The 22,132-nt window shown below is 35.1% G+C and overlaps 1 protein-coding gene across 1 annotated transcript in view; it reads right to left on the bottom strand.

Annotated features, from left to right (window-relative positions):
* The window catches only part of Pclo (piccolo presynaptic cytomatrix protein), a 348,891-nt gene that overhangs the window by 49,623 nt on the left and 277,136 nt on the right, over window positions 1–22,132 (bottom strand). The window contains 4 exon segments of the mRNA XM_040735211.1: window positions 13,603–13,797; window positions 15,208–15,388; window positions 16,871–16,942; window positions 18,313–18,406. Coding sequence (XP_040591145.1) covers window positions 13,603–13,797; window positions 15,208–15,388; window positions 16,871–16,942; window positions 18,313–18,406 — 542 coding nt within the window.

Here is a 22,132-nt window from a genome sequence, read left to right as displayed (position 1 = left end):
TGTATCGTTTATGGAAATGGCCACTTTCTAGTTTGAGTGATACTTGTTACATTAATGCCACATGGCTGGTAGTCCTTAGACATTTGATCTCAAAGAGTGATCAATTAATATTTGATGAAGGAACAAACAAAGATTGAATGAATAAATGAATGAATGAATAGCAATGCCAATGATTCTTTCCCTAAATACCAAGAATGCCTCAATGAACTACCAGGCAGTATTTCATATTTTATATATAGTGTATTTTAAAGAAATTATACACATCTCTCATAAAATGTGACAACTGATGTAGAAGATTTTCCTTTCCCTTTTCCAAAAAAACTGTTGAAACCAAAGTTTTGTAGCTTATTAAAGTTAAGTAATGACAACTTTTTATCTGCTATAACATGGAAAAATAAAATCTGTTGACCAGATTTTTAATCCAAATGCCCTCAAAAACTGGTTTGATTCAAGAAGTTATTTATTGCTAATATACTAAATATCGAAAGGCATAGTATAACAACAAGGTAATGACAGACCATGTATAGCATATGGATATTTGCATTGGAATGATGGAAGAAAATACTATGCATAGTAATGTTGTGTGGAAGGAATCATGTTCAAAAATGCTAGAATTGTTCATTTCCTATTCTGGTACAGAGGCAAAGACCTTTGAATTTGATGTTAGTCTAGCATCATTTTGTTTTTCTACATTTGAGCAAAATAACAAAGAAATATTAAAATCTTGGTCTTCCATGATTTTAGGATGTTTGAAATAATGGCTTGAATAGTTCCCATCTACTTCTCTTCCCAACTCTTTGAAACAGAGTTCATATAATACTCTACATGAAGGTGTGCTCCTGTATATTGCATAGAATTGATATAATACGCTACATGTAGACATGCATGTGTGTATTGCATAGTAAGATGATCTTTTCACAAGAGAATTGAGGTTTTTAACAAATACCAAACATATTTAGGAATCACTCTTAGATGTCTACGTTCATTTTGAAATGCTGCTCACAAAACTCCCCACTGCAGGAAAGGCTGAATATTATACACATGATGGGAATGCTAACTGATGTTAGAAAGTCCATTCCTTCTTGATATCCAGTGTTGATGAGGCGTTTCATGTAAACATTTTACCCTCTTGGGGGCAATGCAAACTGTTTAAAATTATTCTTTCCCTTCGCCATTGCCTTTGGCTGTTTTATGGTTAGATGCTGTTATGTTTTATTACTTCCTGGTTGCCAATCCTAATTAAATATGACACTGTCTCTTTGCACATTTGTCTTCATCTAGTTATCTCTATTGGGATGCCCTGCCCTCCCCCGCCCCGACTTGACTCTGCAGCATTACCACCCTGCTACCACACGATGGTAGCACTATCCTCAGAGAAATCACCAAATCGTGGAACTGACAGCTATCGTGGAACCCTGGCCCTTAGGGGCTGGTTAAGAACGCTAAATGTCACCTACTCTAGAGCCACCATTTCCCCGTGGGAAAACTAATTCCTGTAAAGATTAATGATTGTTTATATCTCACACTTAACGGGAGAATTTAAAGTTGCTAATTTATTTTTATATTACATCTACTTGTCTCAACCAAACAAACAAATAAAAAAAAAACTAGAGAGCATTGGTTATCTAGAACGCATTGGTCAGTACAGACTTAGCCTTGCTGCCTTGGACATTGTATCCCTGGTCTTACAGTTGGGACAGCAAAGACCTATTTGTCAGTATTTCCAGTATAATTCCTTACCCTGGCAGTTCGGAGCCAGTTCCTGAATGACTTGATTTATTCAATACTTATGCTTATCTTTATAGGCACAGCCTGTAGGATTTTAAAGAATGTTTGAAATTCAAGAAATAAATCAATTATTACTTTGTTTATTACAGTATTATGACAAAACAGAGTTATTTATCTATTTCAGAAACCATGTATCCTAAGAAATTTAAGTGGGTTTTAACTTTAGGGACCTTTTCTTCCTTTCTTCCCTCCCCTGCATACCTGCCTTCCTCCCCACCTCAGTCCCTCTGTCCCTCCCTTCGTTCCTTCAACTCTCTTCCCTTCTGTTCTTCCGTCCTCTACTCCCTCCCTCCCTCCTTTCTTTTTTTAACCTTGCTTCATGCCATGGTACTGCTGCTGTTAGCTTCTGTGCTTACTCTCCTGAAGGGATTTTCAGTTTTGTTTCCTTTTCTAAAATGTGGAATTGAAATGTCTGATCACAATTTTGAGTATTTCCCATTACAGTTCAGGATCATTAATTTAAGGGGACATGTTGCATTTTATAATATTTTAGAAGCTAAATCTTTCCTAAATCAATTTCAGTGTATTTGATATCAAGTTTGGAAACAATGTGTTTTCTAAACTGGAAAATGGAACAGAAAGCTTCCATACTGCTGTTTGCATACTGATAACATGCTCCATATTGTAAGTTTTCACAATGAAAATTATTGAAAGCAAGAACCTCCAACCACCTGTAAGCCTTGGAATTGAAGAATTCAAGGATGCCATTGAAACATCTTTAAATAACAAATTACTAGCCAACGACATAATAGTCATTGTAAGTATTTCCTATACAAATGAATAATGTATATTCATATCATATACAAACCATGATCCAAGAAGTTCTGCAATTGTTTTCCTTGTAAAATATGGAGACACTTAAGTTAGCCTACATTCACAGATCTTTTTTTCCAGAGATGCAGATAGAAAGTTTCCTTTCATATTCTATAGGAAAATTTGTAACACTCTTAATCATGTTCATATGCCACCCTTTCCTACATATTGTCTTAAAGAATGAAATTTTCAAGACAATTCAATGATCAGTTTGCTCTGTTTTAACTAATACTACTAGTAACTGGCAGGTCTTTCCTATATTCAGTAATCAATCACTCCGGTATTATAGAAAGAGAATCAATGTTCCCCTTGGGATATAGAAGTAAGGGTGTGTTTAACATAACAAACACGAGTCAAATTAATTTAATATTAAGACAAAAAGGAATTTTTCATATATAAATTATACACAATGGCTCATATGCTATAGTACATGGCTCTATCTTATAATTTTCCCTTTTAAGGATGTCTTCCTTTTCTGAGAATCATTTAATTCAGAGCTGATTTGGGAAGAAAAAAACCTGAACACATTTTAAAATCAGCACTAAAATTTCATATTGAATAGTGGAATAAAGTTTGACTAAGATACCTTAAGTAAAATTAAGAAAGTGAATTCATTTATCTTGAATAAATCTAATTATAACTTTAGCTGCATTCAAGTAAATAGAATGACCCAACACTATACCAAGGGAAGTATTGTTTTTTCATTAAGACTCTAATTCAATAAAGATTTTTATCTATAAAAGACTAGTGTTAAAGCCAGGCGTTGGTGGCACACGCCTTTAATCCCAGCACTCGGGAGGCAGAGGCAGGCGGATCTCTGTGAGTTCGACGCCAGCCTGGTCTACAGAGCGAGTTCCAGGACAGCCTCCAAAACAATACAGAGAAACCCTGTCTCAAAAACACCAAAAAAAAAAAATAGTGTTAAGTGGACTATATTTAGATGAGATAATTTTAAAAGCTTTCATTTTCATGGGTGACTCTTATTTTTTTCAGTATTAGTTTGATTTGTGTTTGAAGAAGAAATATAATCTTTGTCTGACCTGAATTCCTAACAACTGATACCCCAAAAGGAAAAAATTACTCAGAAAAACGAAGTACTTGATAGTTTGCCAAATGATTGGAAAGTACTTCTAGAAATAGCCATAATAAATATTTTGATACCAAGATGTTACTATTACGTGAAATTCAAATGGTTTCTCCATGAAATTCATTTTATCATTTATTTTATCTGAGAAAGGTTCTTATGTATCTCAAGCTGAGCTAACAAGATACTAAGACCAACAACCTTAAACTTGGGATCCTCCTGCCCTCACATATCCAAATGTTGTGGTTACAGTTTTGACCACCAGTTTATTTTGGATTTTGTGTTGTTCTACAAATTGAATCCAGAACTTCATAAATCTGGGGAAGCATTTTGACACAGCACCAATCTGTAATGTGTAAAATTCAACTCAAAGGAAATAAGGGAGCAAATTTCCATTAGAAATAATAAAATAATAATAGTAAATCAGCATCTGTGGATAATACTATAGCAACACTGAATGTTATTTTTCATAATGCTTAAATTTATTCAATGATTGTAGAGAGGAAGCTTAGAAAACATTTGATAAATGCATGTGTAGAACCAGGAGATCTAGCCTTTTTTTAAAAAAAATTCCTCTTGTAGTTTGTTCCAACAAAAAGCAGAGCTGGGTTAGTACAATTTACCTACCACTATATTCTGCTAAATGGACATAGCATTAAACTGATTCCTAATGATTTATCATTGTACCTATAGATTAATGGGTCTCTCAACCCTCTTCAAGGGAGATTTTTGTTATAGAAGATGGTACTTAATGCAAAGATTCACAACAGGCCAGGGTGCATTCAGAGAGTAGGAGACTGAAGAATGATCAGCCCTTGGTGGAACAAATATGCCTCATTCTCACCTCCCAACGCTCGGTAGCCATTGCTGACATGAGGGCAGAAAGAATGCAATATCCAGGGTCAATGGAGGACTACAGGGAAACAGCATATTCCAGACATGATAGAGCATTTGCATATATGGACTCACAGTGGTTGTGAGAGCTTGCACAACACCTGTGCATTTCAAGCCAGACCAAACTCCAGGACAGAGAAGGGACTTGGACATGAAGTCTCACACATACTTGTGGAGCTACTGCAATTGTTATTTTCTGAGAAAAGGAGGGTCAGTTTTTTTCTAATAGTGTAGCACGGGTAAGTTAACCATATTCTCGTGGGAGGGCACACATCCAAGAACATTTGTGCAGCACATACTGCCCTTGATGGAGTTAAAAACAGGACACAAAGTTGGGTAGATGGGGAGGGGAATTTGAGAAAAGATGCGGGGGGTGAATACAATCATAACATGTTCACAATTCTCAAAGAGAGAAGAAAAAAAATTAAAAACAATTTTATTTCCACATATTTCTAAAGATGATGAAGTTTGGTTGCATTAAAAACTCAAGTCATTGACAACATATCAATCTCCATTTCAGATGATCTTAGAGAAAATGTAGTTTCTCTTCAGTTTTTCTCAGATACTGATAAATTGGTTATTTAATAAATAATACTGATTAGGATGAAAGAGTTTTAAGATGGAGATGTCTATTTTGTTTGCTGCAGTATCACCACAGCTTGAAGATGGTCTAAAATGTAATGTGCTTAAAAATATACATATATATATATATATGACTATGAGTACCAATTCATATGGAAAAATTCTGCTCCTTATTTTATCAGATGGTAAGAAACTTTCAACATTTCTTTTCACTCCTTTTTTACCGTTTTGTTTTTGGGGGTTGTCTCACTTTGTATGCCAGGTTGACCTAGAACTGACTTTGTAGACCCAGGTTGGCCATAAACTCATGTTCTCCCATTTCTCCTCAAATTTCAATCAAGGTGATAATGTTCATTTCTCGTATTTTATGCTAAAACAAATATTTTTAATATGTGAGATAAGCAATAAAGATTACACAGAAATACAATTTATTCTACTGTGACAATGCGTTATCAGTTCATGCTGGGCTTAGGATGGCATGATAAGAGCTGGTAAGCAACTAACCAGTCAGAGCTCAGGAGGAAGAACCAATGAATTTGGATATATTGTCATAATTTAATCCAATTGATGCACAAGGAAAAATTACCTTTTTCACATAAATTTAAAAACATGTTTTCTGAAACACTTAATAATTATAAGATAGTATTAAATGAAATGTGAAACATGTCCTTAAATGTAGTAGAGATATCTAAGACACAGAAAACTTAGAGACAAACGGGGTATGCGGGTCTTGAGAGGAAGGCTTTACTGTTTTCCTGTCTTTGGATGTTGTAAAAAATATGATTGTGTGTAAAAATTTGCTTGGTGGATCTTATACATATTGGTCTCATGATTCTTTGTATATCTTAAAAATTACTTAATAATTGGCAGGGGAGGAGTTCATGAAATCCCACCCCTTGCTGAGAAGCCAAATTTTGGATGTTGGGAGAGGGAGAGTTATGTTTTTTTCAGAGATGTGGCCCCCGAAGTCTTCTTATGCTCTAGGAGCTGGTCCTACTTTTATGCACATACAAGCAGTATTAGTTGTACTCAGTTGTTTTAAGGCATAAAGAGAGCAGAGGAAGGTGGGAGAGAAACTGGTAGAGAGATTCAGGAGAATTGCAGGGGAAGGAATGCAGGGATGATTTTCATCAAACACAATGTGTACACAAGCTTAAAAATATTTAATAACTCAGGAGAATTTATATAGGCTAAATATATTGGCATTTATCAGAGTAAAATTATGAGAACTTGGAATTATTGACATTATTATCAGTAAAATATGTCATGCTATGGTGCTTTTGTAAACTTCACTACATACTTGAGAAAGAAATGAGAATGAAAACTGGCTAATATTTTAATATGAATATTTGATTTTCTTAAAGAGTGCTTAAAAGGATTTCTGGGCCTTTCTTGGTGAGTGATAACAGTGAGAACTTACAGTGATGGAATGGGAACTAATTGGGAATACAAACTGATTCTATTTAGCAAAACTTTTTTGACAATCACTTATCTGGCACCATCATATACATTAATCATATATGGTGACATCAGATACATTAATGTTGACATCACTTAATGATGTCTTTCTTTCACATTGTGTTTCTTCAGAACTTGCTTCATTCAGAATGTTATGACTCTAGCGACTAGTGTCATGGTCTGAACTAGAAAGTATGCTTAACACAAAAACTTGACTTTTCTCCTTGCTTTGAACAAAAGAAAGATTAATAAACAACTATTTTATGGTACAAAAAATCTTAGAGTAAATACTGAAAACCAGCAGATATAAAAAATATAAATTATTATCAAAGACTCTATATGAAGCCTTTTAAATATCCTTACAAATTAACAGTTGGTTGATATTAACCTGGTAGTTATTTGCTTTAGGTAATATTATTAGCAAGAGGAACACATCAAAATAACTAAAAATTAAGAATGTTTAATATATTTACATATATTGAAAGAATTTGAGTTCAAGAGTCATACAAATATCCATTTTTGTTTATCAAGGAAAAACAATGACCTACAGAACTAGAAAGTGTGTGGTTTTGAAACTGAGTTGTTCAATTAGGAAAAGCAGACTTTAGTGATATGCTCTTTTGAAGAACAAACAAGACAAACTTTTCTTTTCTTTTCTTGTATTTTTAAGAAAGACATCCATGCCTGTAATCCGTAACTTTTTTATGCCTTTTACTGTTGGTAAAATTATTACTTGTTTTTTAGTCAAAGTACTAAAAATTAGTTGTATTTTCAGTATACTTGATCACACAGAAGAATGTTGATATGAATTCATTTGATTGTGAAACTACGTAATCTTATCTATGCTACATCTCTTGACACATTTAGCAAACATCATCCCAATCAAAATTCTGTATATCTGTTACCTTCTGAAACAAAATTTTATAGTTTCTTTGCATTCAATTATATATATAATATAGAATTACAATAAAAATAGTTTAATATTTTGACAGTATGGTAGTATATACATGAAGATTCTTCTTATCCTATTTCACACCTATAGCTCCTTTCATATATATTTTAAATTTTTGTTTCAAGGTTATTTCTTGCCATAGGCCTAAGCAGCATTTAATGAATCCTTGTTTTTAAAAACTAGGACTTTTTAGATTATTGATCAAATTCTCATCTTTGTTATTTAGTCCAAGAGTTAGTCAATATACTGAGGTATAACAACATTGAAACCAAGTTTGGTAGTTTGATACTTAAGGCCAGTGGCTGTTACTAGTCTTATGAAATTAAATGAATGAAAATTACCAGGGTTGACAAGATCAAATTTTGTGAGAGGTTTGTTGGAGTCTCATAACTATGACTAGAAAAGAACGGAGGTCCCCACTGATGGGGAACCATGTGCTCAGCTTCAGGAAGGCAAGTTCATCAATGGGAGTATCATATAGTTAGAACTACAGTCGCTGTCTGTGACTCTGCGTGCATAGCCGAGATTTCTGGTGATAAACTTAAATGCTTACAAAATATTTGAAAACACATATAATCATTCTAAGAAGATGTGGAAGCTCAAAGAGCATTTTGATTTTCACAGACAAAGAATGCTCCTACCCCATACAACAGGCACTGTTGAAAGCTGAAAAATGTGAACAGTTTGAATATTGACTTTCTTAGCCTTTTTGAGGGGAGCATATTTACTCTGTTGAAATGATGGTAGTATCAATTTTCCTGTAATTTCACACTGCCAAAGGTTTTATTTTTAATGTGACTTTATTTTTGCGCAAATGCATTAAATTGAAGAATGTAAAATCTGTGTTTATTAACCTTGTATACCCCCAATTAAGACAACTCCAATCCCCAAATGACCATATCATTTGTCTTGTTTTCCACTTTACATTGCTTAGGGCCCTGTCCTTTTCAGAACAGAACACATTAAATCCTTTCTGACAAAACTAATTGTCTGCTTGAATCAGAAAAATATTGAGACATTGGTTAGCTACTAACATTGTAACCAGCAACTCTCTTCTCTCCCAGACTCCAACCTTTCCCAACCAGCCACCCACTACCACTTCTCCAAGAAAGCAACTCCCACAGGGTGATTGATGGCTTGGAAAGAGTTTGCCAAGGCTATGCAGGACAGGGAACATCCTGCAATGAGCTTTATTGACAGTGGTATCTCCAACAGCCACATGTGGAAATAGCTTTGGACTTTCTTCATACAATTGGGCCCACCAAGAAACTTTCAAATCTATCTCTTAATGTAAGACTGTCTTCTCATGTCATATCCTCAATTTGTCCCACTCACCCTTATTTTGGTGATCAAGAGGAAGGATATGTCCACTTACCCTATATTCTCTAAATCTGAACCTGAAATGCATACTTCAAATTGCACTTAAAATCAATATTTAGTTGTCAAGTAAGTTAACAGTCTAGATTCTAAGAATTCTGACGTTTGTTTGAATTTTGATATGATCTTCAAAACTGTATAGTAAAGAGCCAGGTATGGTTTTATACTCCAGCCTGTGCCATAGTGAATCTCAGGCTATTCTGGATTATATGGCTTCTCTGTAAGAACTTGCCTCAAAAAAATCTATGTTAAAAAAGAATGGTAAAAATAAACATAATCAAAACTGCTTCCTAACCTGTTATGAATAGTAGAGCATATGTTCAACCAAGGAAACCGGAAGAAAACAAACTAACAAAACAAAACAGAAAAAACACTTGCTAAAGTTTCTTATTATAAATCCAGTATTTGGCATCAGGCTGATTTGGTGCAATCAGTCTAGTTTTTAACTTTCAAATTTCCTTGCCTGCAACTAAGCTCCAGAGGGGGAGAAAAAGTTCCATTGGCTTTTTCCGCAATTCTTGCTTGACCCATATATTATGTTCAAGCGTAAAATCTGCAGCGAAGCTTATAAAATGTTTGAAAAGCTCTTTAGGGACAATTTTGTCACCTTTGATTCAGCTACCTATGGATGCACACACAGCTTCCTCTAGAGACCTATCTGCTGTCTGTCTGTGCTTTGAGCAGTGGAAGCAGCACCATGTAGATTAAGAATGTCAAATTTCTTCTCGTTACCAGTTCTACATACTTCTAATAATTTGTAAGATGTTTAGTGATAACAAAGAAGTAAGTCACAAATGTTTATTTAAAATAGGACAGCTGGATTTCAAAGGAGCTATTACATTTAGAGTGCAAGCATCCAAAGCCATAATCAAGTGTTACAGGAACAGCTGGGAAAACTTCGAGCTGTGGGCTTAGAGTCCTACTCCCTGACACCTAACTATTCACTCATAAAACAGGGTAGAACAGTTGAATGACTACCCCATCCACTTCTTGTGATAAAATGAGAAAGGAACACTTTGTAGTATGCTAAGAACCATCTAAATAGACTCATTCTCAGAATGGAAATGGGATTATATGAACTATGATGTGAGGACTGAAATGATAGAGTTTTATGAAAATATAAAATATCATCACTACTTCTGTAGAAAGTGAAGGAATAAACAGGGTCTTACTAGTTTGTTGTATATTCACAATCCTGATCACTACTCTCTAGACCAAGTAAGTAATATTTAACTTACATAAATTTAATTTTGTAGTATGTTTATGATAAAGACTTGACATAATTATTGTTTACTTGTAACTATAACACTTATGCAAACAGGGAAGGTATCTGTGTATTTTAGAAAATGGAAAATGGAATTTTTCACTGATTAGGCAAAATAAATAAGAAAACTGTTGTTACTTAGTTTTCATTCTGTTTTGAAATCAGCGAAGAGTGACTTCTAATTCAATTATAGCACTTAAAATGTAAATATGTATTTGAGAATTACTGAAAGAAAATGAGCTAAAATTATTTTCATACATACTTTAAGAACAAGTCGACAAAAAGTATATAGTAAAAACTAAATCATGATATTAAAAATAAGGCAGAAATATGACTACTGGGACAATTTCAGTCAATGCAGTGGGTAGCTAGAGATCAACTCAAGTTATTGACAGAGTAAAAGGCATGAAGTAGAATTTATGTTTTTGTTTTTCCTCATCTTGTGGCCTGGGTACATTGGAACTCACAAGATCTGCCTACCTCTGAGTCACAGGTTCAAAAGCATTTGGCACTATGCCTGGGAAGGAGTAGTATTTTAAGTATGTTCAGAATATTCTAGGAAGACACACAAGGAAAAGAAGATTGCACTCTGATGGCAGTCTTTAAACTGAGCTGGAAAACACACTCAGTGTTGTGCTTAAGCTATCTGCTTCCTTAACTAACTGGAAATCTAAGGAGGCCCTCGGTGGTTTGCCTCTCTGTTGCCTCTGGCATCTGTTGCCCTCATATATCTGGTATGTGTGCGTGGAACACATTAGATTTCTCGAATTTTCTAAGAATAAACAGAAATGTTAGAGGAGGATGAAAGGCATAAACATTTTGATTTCTGTGTATTTCAGGAAAAGTCTAATTTTAGATAAATTAGTTTTAGATGTGAATTTGAATTAAGTTGGAGCAAAAATTTAAAGCAATACTAGTTTAATTCCTGTCATGGGCAGTGACTGTTAGTTGCGTGGAAACCGAAGATGTTAGGGTTAAGATAGCCATAGCCATCAGCTTTCTCCTTCCTTACTGCAGCTGTGACATCAAAGTTAGCTGCGTATCCAGGCAGGGGATCTACCTTTGTCTTTGCAAAAATCTGAGAAGACTGACAAGGTGGGAGGGAGTTTAGGACTAGTCAAAGCGGTGCCTACTCTTCCAACCCCATCAATCATTTATGTTTCCACGTGAGCTCTGATTTTATTTTGCAAAGCTTTTCCTTCTGGCTCAGGTTGTTTCCAGTGTATAACTTTGTTATGCTCCCAAATGTTTCTGTCATCCTAGATCTAACTAGCATGTATCTGTGACCACATCCAACTGAAAGGAATTAAATGAGAAAAAACCAAACCAAAACAAAACAAAACCGACACACTCGTTTTATGCTGCATCACATAACAATGGCTCAGAACCCAATAGTTTATGAATGAAATAAAGATACTTTATTTATTACACAGGCACTTGGATATTCACATGCCCAACACAGCTGATACACTTAACAGCTAAAGAAACACGTAGGCTCAGGAGGGGACTTCCTCTGTGCCATGGGGAATGAGTGCATTAACAATTTTTCCTTTGCTTTCCTCTAAGCATTTCCAAATGATACACGTCAAATAATATGCAACAAAAACTTATCTACATTCCAACTGGTATGCTAACTTGAATTGTGAGCAATGTAAACTTTTATCACAATGCAACATATTTTATAGTCATGCTTGAACAGATTAGGTTAATAGCATGCATTCCATTCTGCAATGTGAATACCGTTAAACTATTTTCCAACAAAAGTCAAAAGACGCCCAGTGCATAGAAAAATACAAATCACTGTAGTCAATATATTATGAGACTGATCTTGGGACTTACACGGTGCTGATGAAACCCTAAAATGCCATGCCCACAAAAGCACATTAAAAAGGGGATAAACATATTTCATTAGACAAACCCTAAAAGTTAAGGACGAGAGCTTTAAACTGGGGGGATGTCCTTGCTGTGTGCTTTGAACAGGGCCTTTCTGCTCACCTCCTTCTGGCTTGACTGGTCCATCAGACATCACCTTCCTGAGGGCTAGCTGGCTTTGGTCGTGGTTGCCATTGGCTGGTGGAGGCAGATTATCAGACTGAGTTCTTTGAATGGGGAGATCGCCTGCTATGCTGTGTCTGTGCTGCTTCCTGGCGTGAATACACTGACCGCTTTTATGTGCTGCTGAGGCAGTGTGGGTGAAATGGAAACCCAGAGTGTGTCCTCAGATGGAACCAGCTTCAATGTTATTCATGCAAACGGAAGTGTGCTTTCGTTCTGCTGAAACCGTGTTTTCAAATGCCAAATGACACCACATGCACAGCGCTGAAGGGAGTTAAAACTGGCTGTTTCCTTGGAAATGATGAGCTGAGAGATGAGGAAAACAACAAGCTACCTCCACACCCTGGCTGATGCTTCTTGGAGGTGACAGCACACCTATAGCCATGAAACATCTGCACTTCGGGTTTTATAGACTTGTATCAGAAAATATCGCCAAGTGAAAACTCATCAATTAAGATGAGTGAATGGCTAGACTTTAATGGTCTAACAACTACTAGACATAGTACTTCTTGAATTTTAAAACAGTCCACTGATTAGAAAAAAATAATCTGTAAATTCTGTTATTCTGTACAAAGTATGATCCAATAGAATGGACCAGATTGTGCCACTTAATGAGATTACATTGCCTCATCACATAAGCTTAAATGCATATGAAAAATACCTATTTTTCAGAATACAAACTTCTGCAGATTCTTCAGGAGACTAAGGCTCACACATTAGTTCCTTTCCTCACACATCCTGTTTTTAAACTTTGCTTCAAATGGCTCTTTACCCCAGGTTCTAGAATTTGACTGTTGGTCTCACTAAGCATCTGCTTAAATGTTAGTGTTTTTACGTCCAAGTATCTCATTGCTAGCCCGACTTCCATATGTGTGCGTGTGTACCCTTGCCTGCTTTTGTGAGGGATAATGCTTGAAAATTGGCAGTCCCTTGTGCTTGTAGTTCCTATATTCTAAAGGAGAAGGAAGTGTACGCGCGCGCGCACACACACACACACACACACACACACACACACACACACACACACACTGCTTTGCCTGCAAACTTACAGACACAACTACGACTACCAAATACTATGAGCCGGGTTGGATGGATGGTGGGAACAAAGGAGAAACAGCCAGTTTTATTTGTCTATGTAAATTAAAAGAAAACGAAAAACTAAAGGGGGAAGAGCATATTTATGTATTGATACTGTTCTTACACAGACAAAAGGACAAAGGACAGAGTGAGCAGGGGATGCCAAAAAAACAAAGCAAACAGGGAAAGACAGCAGGAGAGAAAGGCAACAGATGAACATTAAGCTGCCATGCTGAGGAATTTATTTGCGTCTTTTACTTGGTTGAATGCGGAGTTGTTGCACGGCGGCTTCGGCCGCGGCTATGGCAGCCCCTGCATCTTCCAGGTGGGTTTGAGTGACACTGGTTTTGCTTTGACTGCGAGATGGTCCATGAGATCGGAGATGGCCTTCTGATGATGATTTTGAGCTACCAGGACTACTGTGGGATTTCTCAATGGTGGGAACTTGCATGTCTGGTTACAAAAGGATAAAACATGAGTTAAGGTTGCTCCCCGCCCCGCTGCTGTCAAAGCCTAGTCTACACAGAATTTGAAACTAAGATTTACATGAATGCTTTCTTTCACGGGGCACATGCAACTTCACACCATACAGTAATGTGATTAAAGATTTGGAAAGCAATTCTGGGAAGGAAACAAAGAGAGCCCAGCCTGGAGAAGGGACTCCTTCTTCAAGAGTGAGTCGTAAGAAGCCTCTGGTAACGGATGCCAGCCTCAGCTTGCCCCTTTGCCAACACCTCTACTTATTCTAGTAGAGGCTGGAAAAAGACGGTGAGTTTTTCAGCTCCAGAACACACTTAAATAAAACCATAGTGAAATGTTGGATGAGCAGATTAGAACATTCTGGAATGGGATGTGTGTCTCAGGATTCTGAGCAGGTATGGATGGATGCAGAGAAGTAGACTAGAGTGAGAGGGAGAATGAAATTTTGATGCTGATAGTCTTCCTAAAGGTTGAGTATGGCAAAGCTGAAATGACTATATGGAAGCCAAATCTAGTTTACAAAACATATGCATAAATCATCTTCTGCAATCTTTGTAGTCAGGGGTTCTCCGTTATATTACCTCAATGGCCTAAGAGATATGACCTTGGCTTCTCAGCCTCTCAAACATTTTCACACAGTCTGTCCCCTTCTGATGTACACAAAGCACTCTCAAAAAGTAGAGTGCTCACTAACCTTCTTTAATATTTATAAATGATTAACGTATCCAGTCACCACATGTTTATCCTATATAGATGGATGAATTTATCAATTATGGGGAGGATTAATCTTTTACTGTGGAATTGTTGTTAAAAAATAGAGGGAAAACTCTTTCCAATAAAAATGCTGTGCATTTTGCTAAACCACATGTATAAACATTATTCAAATTAAAAGTTAATTGGGATACAATATCAAGGAAAGACTTGAGGAATTTGAATTTCCATTTGTTTGATGATGCGGGAAAAACATTCTTCATAGCATAAGTAAAAACAAGATGCGAAATTTCATTTGTAGTGCTACTGTATAAGAATTCAGAGATATAAACAATTAAAAGAAATATACCTAATAGTAATGATGGTCACGTTTTTAGTCAACACACTAGAAGGAATTTTATATTGTTTCATGAAATAGTTCAGTGAATTTTCTAAAATTCTATTAGTATGGATTTTCAGAAATATAATTAGCTTATGTAGTCCAATCTCACTTTTACGACGACGGCAAAGCCACCTTCTTCCTATTTCAAAGCACCCTTTTCATGATATTCCATTAATTTTTTCAATGGAAATAACTTTACAATGTAGATTAAACATGGAGGCACTCAAATTCAAAGGGTACTGACTGAACACACAGACGAACAACTGTATTCTACTTGAAAAGTCTCCTACCCTTGGATGGGTCAGGGAAGATCCCATGGCTTCTGCTTTTGATCACAGAGGGCTTTGGGGACTGCTGGCTGCTTTGACTGGAGTGAGACTTGCCATGGTCAATGCTCTCTGTCTGTTCTTTCAGCGGATACCACCGAGGAGTGTTGTCCAGGTGAGACGTGCTGGATAGATCAATCAACACCTGGGGAAGACAAGGAGGCAGTGAAGTGCATGGATTGAGCTGAAATTGGTTTAGTAGGTTTTCTGTGACCTGAAACTCACCAAGGATGCAACCAAATGAATAAACACAACACTAAGGATGGCAATGCCACTGTCCTCACCTTCCTTTGCTTATTTACTAGTTTTCTTCAGCCAAGATACTGAGATGCTTAATAAACCTGTGATTAACTGAACTATATCATTTGACTAACCCCTAATTTACTTGGATAGCATAAAAAGACAAGAGTCATAAGTCAACCTTTTTTTTTTTAAATGAAACATGACTTGTTTTTGGTTGTTCTATCAAATTTTTTACTTCAGAACAAATGCACGATTTTAATCAGAAGATGGACAAAATAAAAAATGAGTAATTTGCGATTATCAGCTTATTCAATTTAAAACACACTTTCATGTTTTAAATAGAGATGTGACTACCAGCTGATGACATTCTTCCTTTTTGGATGGGACATACAAATACTGTGTTTTCACAGTCACTGTCACCTTAGATTTTATAAATTACAGATAATGTATATATGTGATCCAGGTTCTTATATAAACAAAAGAGCAAATAAGAAAGAAGGACTTCAGTAAGCCAACTCTTTGAAGTATGACAGTAAACCAAATACAACCCTATTATTGTAGAATCATTCTGCATGCAATTGACATTAATTTTAGTGGCTGAACTAGAAAATAATCTAGGCAGGCTTCAGTAGTGTAGATTGACAGGAAAGAGAGGGATCATGCACTTATATGCAAAGAATCCCACATTGCAGAGACAACACATGCAACACAGTCTCTTTCAAGAACAGAGTCACATTTTGTAATTTTTACATTTCCTGGTAATCAATTAGTAATGTAATGTGTGTGTGTACATACATATAGTTTAATTTAAAAGCCCCAAATAAGCTTCATAGTTCTACAACATTGTTGATGGAAACACCTATAGGTCTGTTCACTCTTCCAGATTCCATTCTTATACACATGTGGTTTCTAACGAATTTATGTAATAATTATTTCAAGTGTCCTCTCTTGAATCTAGTTTTAACTTTTAAAACATTTGAAAGTCTTAAGTGTGATATAAATAATAAATAGCAATTTAAGATGTTACATCTCTACATATAAGGAGAAGCAATTCAAGAAAGTGTTATTGCATTTAAAAAACCCAGTTTAGTTTTTATTTCTTTTGTTATCTCAGATCTCATTTGTAATCACATTGTGGCTTTTTTATTTTCCTGCCAAAATACTATTATATCTTAACTAAATTAAAAAGTACATCAAATGGTAGACTGAAAAATCACTTCTCAAGCGTCTATTAACCTATTCAAAATGAAACTCAGGAAATTAACTTACCTGCCACAAGATGTTAGTCAGGAATGGCTGTTGTATAAACTTAAAAGTTATTTTTCATCATGCTTGAACTAGCTGCACTTGGTGACAGCAAACCCAAAGGAAAAGAAAGGCTTACCTCTCCGAGGAAGTCGTTGGAGGAGAATCTATCATAATCCCAGACTGTCACCTCCAGTGTCTTCTTCATGAGCTGCATTTGAATACAGCTGCCATCAATCTCTTTTCTCCAGCACGCATCTCAGTATGCTCACAGACAGCTCTCACCCTGAACTCTCATTTATGAAAATGCTTGGTATTTTATTTAAGACTTTATATTCAATGATGTATGACATTTTGATGATTAATTTGTAGTTCAAGTTAGTTTGAGTATAGGAGACGTCATTATTTTGTGAATAAACGTATCACACTTCATGTTGTTTTGTTTTTACTCATCATCAAACAAAAAAACAGTCTATACTCATTAAATATATTAGATTCACGAATCTAAAGCATGTAGATTTTCTTCATCTCAATTATTACCAAAAATGAAACATTTTTACTTCCATAGAATTTAACTTACTTTGAAAAACTCAGATTAATATTCATTTATAACTTTATATTCATACCCACCTTTCAGAGAGCAAACAAGAAATGCATTTTGAAAGATTTTTTTCTATAAATTATATATGTATGACTTTCTTATTTCTCTCTCTCCCCCTCTCCCTCCCTCCCTCTCCCTTCTTCAGTCCCTCTTTCTCCCCCTCCCTCCCTCCTTCCCTCCTTCCCTCCCTCCCTCCCTCCCTGCCTCCCTCCCCCCTCTCTGAGACAGGGTTTCTCTGTGTTCTCTGGCTGTCCTGTAACTCACCAAGCTGAACTAGAACTCAGAGATCTGCCTGCCTCTATCCCCTGAGTGCTGGGATTAAAGGGGTGTGCTACCACCATCCAGTGACTTTTATGTGTTTATTTTTAATTTCTCCTCAGCATTTGACAATTTGAACTAATAGTATTGCTATTCATTGTAATTATGGAATTCACATTCTTTTAAATTAAAAAACATGTAAACTAATATAATTTTGTCTCAAACCACTTATTTTGGTTTTTATGTTTTATTGTAGTCTCCTGAAAATTTTATTTTTCTCCCCTGGGAAGCTTCAATTCACAGAAATGAATTCTTACATCCTAACTGGGTATAATAAATAACATATTTTATGCATTCCACTTAACTTTTTTCCTTGCCATTCCTTATGAAAAAAATCAAATACAGTCAGTTGAAAATATTTCCTCCCAGTGTGCGAATCTGATGTGGTCTGCTGAAAATGTTAAGTTTTACAATATTCTGAAAGCCTCATTTCACTAAATCATTTGTTCAAGTTTTGGCTGCTTTGTCAAACTATGACCAGTTGTTTTCACTTTATCTTTGAGCTTGTCTCGTTCATTATCCCTGCATGTAACTCTCACACGTCTTTGATGAGCTCTACTGTGCCTGGAAACCTTGATGCAGGCCCTGAGTCTACTGTGATGCTGTCATCACCACACTTCCGTTATCCTACATCTGCCGTTTATAAAATAACAATGACATACCTGCTCCATGGAAATACTTTTGTAAATAACTGTTTGATTCCATTCAGGATTAAGACTTTTCTGGACATATTTAGTCCTCCTCTTGTACTCAGCACTGAATTGGAAGAGAAAAAAGAGGGTTTTTTTTGACACTTTACCTTAGCTGAAGAATTTCTGGATAAACTAAAGGAAATGTAGCATTTGCCAGATCGTTGGCCTCACATCACGCATAGTCATTGTATCTTGAAACTCAACTTTAAGCTGAATGCACAATGACAGTTTGAAGATATAGTGGATGTCTTAAGTTATGCTTCTACTACTGAGTATGTTTTTACAGAAATTCCTGCAGGTCTATGGACTATACTTTAGAAATCTCACTTTTCCCTAACTGTGGAGGATAATATTTTTGCTTCATAAATAATAATATAATCTTTAACTTTCTGATAGTTTTACACCTAATCCTGTCAGCAAAACTACCCACCTACTCCAAAATAAGTAGTGATATCAGAAGAAGGATACTATGGTGTGTGAGTATAATACCACAGTTTGCAGACAGAGGCAGGAGTTCAGCTTTCTCAGCTACCTAGCTACTTTGGACCCAATTTGGGCTATATTAGAGCCTGTTTTCTTCTGTTTTTAAAAAAGAAAGAAAAGTTAAAACAATGATTGCATTTAAAGAAAAAAGGACAAATGGCTCTTGCAACAAATGCAATTTGAAAAACTTTCCCAAAGAGACATTTGCAGCTCCCTTTAAAGTTTGACAGTTACCATGGTTATGAAGCAGGGTTGAATACCTTATGCCATTAGTTTACGTTAAAACAGAAACTAAATCAAAGTCTTCCTCTATTCATTTCAACTTGGCACAATTTAATGGTTCCCCAATTCTTCCATCGTCTCTAAGCAGTCTTTGGATGATTAAATAGTACATATACATATAACAACTTGTATTGGAAACCTATCCAAATGAAATATAACTGGCATAGACTAGTGGAATTAGGCAACCGCGATCTATGATTAACAGACAGTGATCCCACAGGCAAGGCCTTTTCTTAATTTCACCTTTTCCTGGATTCTCCATCTCAGTTAATATCTCATTGATGAAATAATAACTTATTTCTGGTAGGTGCCATCTCTTTACTAGGAAGTCCTACCTTTCCTTAAAGACAGTCAAGACTCCTTACCCCTTCCACTTCAGGAGAATACAACGTAATTACTCTCCTATAATGCTTGAATATTGTGATTTTTTGAAAGCTGTGGTGTATGTAATATATAATGAAATTTGAGCTATGGGTTTTGTGTCTCACCTCATATGCCAACCATGACAAACTGACTCTAGGGCCTTCTTGCTTCTAACCATCTCGTTTTGGTGTACAAAAACAAAAACAGGATTTGATGCTTGTCATTTAAGATAAATTACAGACACTTTAGAAGAAACATACAATGATTTTAACAAGCAGAAATCTCATGGAACTATAAGTATTTACATATATTTTGTTTATAATTTTGTCACTATGTAGCGAAGTTTAAGTTAATACAGGCACACACACACACACACACACACACACACACACATATTCCCAGGATATTTCAATTCTACTAATTCTGCTTCTACCCCAGAGAATTTCTCCCACTTATACAAATGTAATTTGTTCAAAAATATTAATATTATTTTTTAACTAAAGTTAATCAATGAATAAATATGTTTATACATTCAATCAGTGAAATAATATGCAACAGGATGATTAAATAAAATTCTTGAAAACTTTTGTTTAAAATTTCTCAGAAAGATAAACATGTTAATTTTAAGTTATCATATTTGTGAATTTAAAAATCTTTAAAATAATTGTATAAATTACTGGATACAGTTGTATATAAGACATCTACATTAATATCACAGGAAAACTTAGGAAGTATAAGTATTGGATTCAATCTAATGAATATTCTAGGTGGACAGTGGAATGGTTTAAAGGATCCAAATGAGCCTGTAATAATTCTTGTATTATAAAAACATCTGAAGCAAGAATAGCAAATGCTGATAATAAAATTACACAATGAGCACATAGACACTAGTTAAGGTATATTTTTCAGGAAGCTTGAAGTGTTCCAGTTCCAAAGGCTGGAAAGTTCTTGGCAGGGCATATCCTTTTCTGTTGTGTTTGCTGTTTATTTTTGATGACAGCATGGGAACAATTAATGTGAACACTTTCAGGTTAACAGCTGACCTTACTCAATACTTGGAATTCATAACTGTCCCTCTACACAGCTGCACAGCATAGACTAATTGGGTTTTAAATTTCTGTGTGCCTCGGATTTACTCATCACGATGGTGGAATCATGGGAACACCAGAGTAAAGATCAAATCCAAAATTTGAGGATTACCAGTAATTATTTTTTAAATTTCTAAAATAGTGAACATATATAATTTTTAAGACTGCCATGAAGTCAGGTGCAAGCATATTATTTCATTAAAATAAAGTTATGTCTTAACCTGAAATCGTGTGTAGTATTGTCATTTTCCAAAAGATTTCCCAAATTTTCTTAATCCATACAACATGAATAAATAATAAAAAATCTCACATCCACATTTAGTAGTTATTGTTACTTTTGTCGATAGGAAAATTACTGAATACCAATACAGCTGCAATGTACCTTATGATTATATATTTTATTAATACTTGTAAAGCATTTTATGAAATAACCACATTGAAATAACACACTAAATTCTGATGGCTTCCTGGGCAGAGCTCTGATCTTACGTGTTAAACCACTTAATCTTCAAGACTTCCTTACAAAACAGGTTCTATTTATTAAAATAGGTAATATTGGCTGAAGTTTAAACTCTAAGCCTTAAGGGAGTTAAGATATGTTAGTAAGGCTACATAGGAATTAGGTGGTAGGATTAGGATTTAAGTATCAAAAAATCCTTATTCTTAATTGTTAAATATGTTGCATGAAATTAACTTATTAAACCTATCCGAAAGTATATCTTATTCAAGCTTCCTTAACAGGCTTTATTAGCTCAAATGTATACTTTTTCTCTATAATATAAAGTTCTTCCATCTCAACTAACACATAACACAAGTTATAAATATGCATATATATACTTTTACAATAAAAAATTAGAATGCTTTTAGAGTTGCCTTGAGATATTCTGAATCTCATAGGGTATGTAAATACTGTGTGACAATTGGGAAATATATTACAGGCATTTATCTTTACAGAGTCAGAAGTCATCTAAGATGTTACATATTAAAGCATTACATCAGTAGAGTGTCTCCATCCTAATGAATTTGATTCTGTAATTCTGTCCCAACTCAACTCCCTTTCCACAGTATTTTTTATTTTGTTTTTAGAAACTCATTTTTATTTTCAGTGGCCAGCAATTCTACAAAGCGTCTACACAACATTTTTTCATGTATCAATAGATAAAAATAACTGTACAAGCTTAAGTACAAAATTACACAGGATGTCAAAAATAAAGTCTCTGATTGAGACTTGATGCCACCTCGGTTTTACATATTTGAAAAGTAGAGTTCATAAACTAACAAATATTGTCATTCCATAGCCCTGACAAGTTTAATGGAAGTGATTTTAACCTTATTTACAAACGCCAACACTAATATCATTTATCTGATATTTATAAAACAAAATCATATATTTCAATAAATTAAAATCCGTGCAAAATGCATGCAAACTAGAATGCTACAGACTTTATATCACTGTAAGTCTATAAAGTCCCAAACTGATCCTGTCCAAACTGCATCTGTTCTGTGCTTTGAAGATGTGAAGCTCAAACCCTCTTTGCATGTGGATTTAAAAGAAAGCAATTCATTATTTATAT

The sequence above is a fragment of the Mesocricetus auratus genome, unplaced genomic scaffold (genome assembly GCF_017639785.1).
Source record: "Mesocricetus auratus isolate SY011 unplaced genomic scaffold, BCM_Maur_2.0 Super-Scaffold_100043, whole genome shotgun sequence".
Classification (NCBI taxonomy): domain Eukaryota; kingdom Metazoa; phylum Chordata; class Mammalia; order Rodentia; family Cricetidae; genus Mesocricetus; species Mesocricetus auratus.
Note: the sequence above shows the minus strand (reverse complement) of the source record. Positions and strands in the feature narration are given on the sequence as shown.